General features: G+C 30.9%; 1 protein-coding gene across 1 annotated transcript in view; it reads right to left on the bottom strand.

Moving 5' to 3' along the window:
• The window catches only part of ERBB4 (erb-b2 receptor tyrosine kinase 4), a gene marked incomplete at its 5' end in the record, with an annotated part of 620722 nt that overhangs the window by 285754 nt on the left and 330100 nt on the right, over nt 1-4868 (bottom strand). The window contains one exon of the mRNA XM_011986142.1: nt 1572-1670. Coding sequence (XP_011841532.1) covers nt 1572-1670 — 99 coding nt within the window. The remainder of the gene's footprint in view (nt 1-1571; nt 1671-4868) is intronic.

The raw sequence follows: 4868 nt of genomic DNA, 5'->3' as shown, positions 1-4868 counted from the left end.
TAAGCTGAAAGCAGTTTTATATAAAGTAGTTAGCATTATACACAAATAAATTATTCAAGGTCAAAGACAGCTCCTGTAAAACTTGTAAAGGAGCTTACAAGAGAAACTGGATAGAGATATGTAGCAATCTATCTTTTTAAAAAAATCAAAGTGCATATGCTTGCATCATCTTTTATATGAAGGTCATTTGAAAATACAAATCATTCTTATTACTCAAGACATTATGCTAAAAGATAGAGAAAGAACATATATGGTCTTTGATAGAACCCCTGGCAAGATGTCTTGTATTGAATGTGAAAAAATAACAGCATGATACATATATAATTTTATTCAATCCTACTCTCTGAAATTTGCTGAACAGTTCAAATCTACAATTTTTGCTAGGGGAAATCTTAAAGTTCTGATTGACCTTATAAAGTACTTTTTTTATTCTTTAGAGGTCTGTTATTATTCTATAGTTCGAGTTTTTTAACCCATAGAGTCTTTTCTTCTGAATTTGAATTGAAAAAATAAATGTCAAGTGGTAATTACCTGACTCAGGTAGGTTATTAATTTAAATTTAACAGAGACTAACTTGCTATAGAAACTAATCTTGATTGGTGTTTTCAGCTAAATAGATCATAACCATAATAAAATAAAGCAGTATGGTTATTTTTTCAAATGATCAATTTTAGCCCCTGCTTTCCCCTTAGGCAACATCTGGCCTGAAGCTTATTTGTGTAAATAAAAAGTTTTATTGGAACACAGTCACACCCATTTGCATTAGTTTTTGTTGTTTGGTTTCGCTTTAATTATCTATGGCTGCTTTCCCACCAAAAAGGGCAGAGTTGAGTTGCTGCCACCGAGAACACATAGCATATAAAAGCCTGACTATAATCCAGCCTTATAAAAAAAAGTTTACTGATTCCCTACCCAAGCTGGCTTCCTGAACTGAAAGTCCAGACCTGCCATTTTCTAACTTTGTAACCTTGGGGTAACCTTGGGTTAACCCCAGGTTCTTGGTCTGTCATATTTTGAGGAATAAATAAGTTATTATTTGTGAGTTATTTGTAACAGTGTTTGGCACTTAGTAAATGCTTTGTAAATATTAGTGACTTATTACCACCACCACATAGTCTTTCTAATATTGTTCAGTGCAACTAATTTTAAGAAATATACTCATGAGTTTTGGTTATTTAATACAATTGACTATTTTTGGTTGCTAAATATCTTTTCAGTTGAAATTATGTATTGCTCTCACTTGAGAGCTATTTGGTTATATTTAACAAGGAAATATAAGAACATTACATGTCTGAATCAATGTGGTAGATAATTCACCTTGGGGATTGTAAATATCTTCAAACTCTAAAGGCAAGTTCTAGTGAACTATCTAGGCAGATAGTTGTGAAGCAGAAGTGATCTAAAAAGTATAATACAATGTGAAGTGGTCTTAGAAATGTCTTTAATTATAAGATTATAACATTTCCATAGGAGAAATTCGTAAGTTGTGGAGTTTTGGTTTTACTTTGCTTTAATTAAGCAGGCTATTTGATAATGGAGAAAAATGTGATTGCCTGGGTGTCTGTACTTACATCCATGAACTCCACATTTGCCTTGGGACCAGTTGTCTCATTAAGAATCTTAATAGCCACAGGAATCTTCACAGTTTCTCCTTCAGGTACCCAAATGCCCTTTGGGAAAAAAAATTCACATTAAATATGACATCTCAACCTATTAAGTTCTTACAATATAACTTACAAGTTTGAAATTATAACATTCAATCAACAAACATTTATTTACCACTTGTTACATGTTACAAGTTACTCTGCAACTTTGTTGTCTGCTTTCATTATCTGAAGATGACACTCATATATATAATTACATATATAGAATATATATATATATATCCTGCTCTCAAGATGTTTACACTACTGTCAAATTCTACTTGTGTGCATGAAAAAGGCTTTGAATAGTGAAGACAGCATGGAAATAGGATAGCAAAAGAATATCTTATTTGGATGATATCATCGACTTTTTGAGATGGTTGCTCTACTTTTTTGAATCTCAATTGTATCATCTGTAATTTAGAAGACTGCGCTAAGTAATGCTAGAAGTTCTTTTCAGGTTGAATATTATCTAAATATTCAGCAGCAAGAAAAACAATTTAAAAAGCATATTCTCATGTTCTTCAAGTTCAAACTGATTTAAGAATTAATTTTCAACAATGAATGGATTTAGTTTTCAAAGGCAAGTGCTAGGGGATATTGAGCACAGATTAATTTGTCTACATTATTAAAGCATGTGTATACGTGTGTGTGTGAAGGATTTGTATTATTTCGGAAGAAATATAAAATATTTATATTGGCTATTGTTAATTCTCTTTTCCTATCAAAATATAATTATAATATCTGAAGAGGATCTATCCCTTGGGAAAGTATAAAGTTGGTAGAGTTTGAGTGAAATACAACATTAAGTTAAATAACAGCATTTCTGGGTAAAATGAATTATAACATTTGAATGAGGACAATGATTTTGATAAGACATACAAGGATGCACAGGTTGTACAAAAATGCATTTTAAAAGGTGTATTTTCCCAAATCAATGCAAAAGCAAATATGAGATAATGAGGACAAAAACCAAAAAATCTCAAATTTTAGCTTCTTAGCCCTGACATCAGAAAATATTTCTTATAAGACTTTTAACATTAAAATGAAAGAATGAAAAATAATAGTTTGTTATTCCTGAACAAAACATCTTTACTTCATGTCTTTCTTAATATCAGCTGGTTATAGTCATAAAGAAAAAATTTCAAAATTTTTTCACTTTGAACTTTTATGCTACAACATATATATTTGTGTTACTCAAAGTTACAGTATCATCAGGAGGCATGAACACAAGAATTATTTTAAAACATAGTAACAATAATAAAGAAAATAAAAGACTTTAACTTTTAGAAAGTAGTTGCATTCTTCCTAGGCAGAATGAATAGGGAAATCCATGTGTCAAATGCAAAATAATAAGCCAAGTTCCTTGCATAAAATTAAAATAAAATAAAGCAGAAACAGAAAAAAGAAAAAAAGCCCAGTACTCATAGGCTGCATTTTCTCACTGATGTTATCTAAGGTGGAAAACAGGCTTATTATTCATTATTCAGTAGAGTAACCACAGAGAAGGTTACTTTATAAAGACATGGCATCAATATTAAAGTATCCCTAAAGTGTACTTTTACAATAATATAGGCCAGGCATGGTGGCTCATCCCTGTAATCCCCCTACTTCGGGAGACTGAGGCAGGAGGGTCTCTTGAGCCCAGAAGTTCAAGACCAGCATGGGCAACATAGAGAGATGCCAACTCTACCAAAAATAAAAAAAAAAAAAATGAGCCAAGTAGCTCATGCCACATGCCTGTGGTCCCAGCTACTCAGGAGGCTGAAGTGGGAGAATGGTTTGAGCCCAGGAGATTGAGGGTAGGGTGAATTGTGATTACACTACTGCCATCCACCCTGGCCTACAGAGCAAGACCCTGTCTCAAGAATAAATAAATAAATAAATAAATAAATAAATAAATAAATAAAATAAGAATATAAATTCAATGTAAAGTATTTTATATTGCTTTGTAAAATAAACATTTATTTAAATTATTCATTATTTCACTATTTCATTATTCATTCATTATTTCACTATTTTCTGGACCAACTAGTTAAAAATTTTACTATTTGATACCCATGATATTGGACCTAATCTTTATACTTAAACAGAGAATATTTCTAACTAGGAGAAAAAAATAATCAAATAATTGGTTAAGTCAATTTGCATTTCTATGGTCAAGAATAATCCTTTATAGTTTAAGACAGTATGTCTTCATAACAATTGATCTATTGATTAAAACTTAAGAGTCAACCATAGACACTTCAGGCATATAATTCAAAAAAACTGATGAAATGTCCAGTAAACTTTCACTACAAGTAATTTCAATTAATGTAAAACACTCATGCACAATAGACAAATAAATGCTCTTAATACAAGTTAATAAAGGTTTATTATTAAATGTTTAAATCGGTAACATTTTTCTCTGCTGAAGACATTAGATAGTGTTTAGTCTTGAGTTATAGGGTACCCAAGGTTTAAAATAAAATTTAATTTACAGACTACATTATCTTTAAAAATATAGGAGTGATTACATTCTAGGAACAATCCAAGGTTGAGCTATCTTAAAAATGGAAGTATGTTACAATAAATTTAAATTTGGCCATTTATCTGTATCTTTTTTCTCCCTATTTCTGTTTTTCATTAACACATACATTTACCCACTTACTTTAAATTTTGTCAATGCCACATGCAGAATTGGTAACAGGCCAACATTTAAAGGCAGGAAGCCCTAATATTTTTCTGCTGACTTGTCTATGTTTCAGCACAGAAACCTTCAGTTACATCTGTGAATATGGAGAACTGTACCATTTACTAGATAATTCAGGTGGGGAAAAATCCTGCAACCAATCATTAGAGTAGGGGTTTATGGCACAGCTATGTGATCCAGAATGATTGCCAATATGAATCCAATTCACAGCAGTACTTTCAATTTGTCAATTTAAACAATCAAGACTGCAATTTAGGACTCTACATTTATTATCCATATAATTTGTTGATATCATTTTATTATAGAAATGACTACAGATTAAAATTATTAAAGATGTAAATACAATTGCAGTAACTAGATACAAATTTTAAGGGTATAAAATAATAGTCTGAGTCTGGTTTTTTCTAGCATAATGTAAATTGAGAAACAGAAAAATTTGTGTTTCTTTGAACATACATCAAATCTGAAGATTAGAAAAGGCATCAAGTCAGTCTAGAACAGTGCCTATGCAAAGTAGGTGCTCAAACTTATTG

The sequence above is a fragment of the Mandrillus leucophaeus genome, unplaced genomic scaffold (assembly GCF_000951045.1).
Source record: "Mandrillus leucophaeus isolate KB7577 unplaced genomic scaffold, Mleu.le_1.0 Scaffold1079, whole genome shotgun sequence".
In the NCBI taxonomy this organism is placed as follows: Eukaryota; Metazoa; Chordata; class Mammalia; order Primates; family Cercopithecidae; genus Mandrillus; species Mandrillus leucophaeus.
The sequence above is the reverse complement of the archived record's forward strand: the minus strand, read 5'-3'. Positions and strand labels throughout refer to the sequence as shown.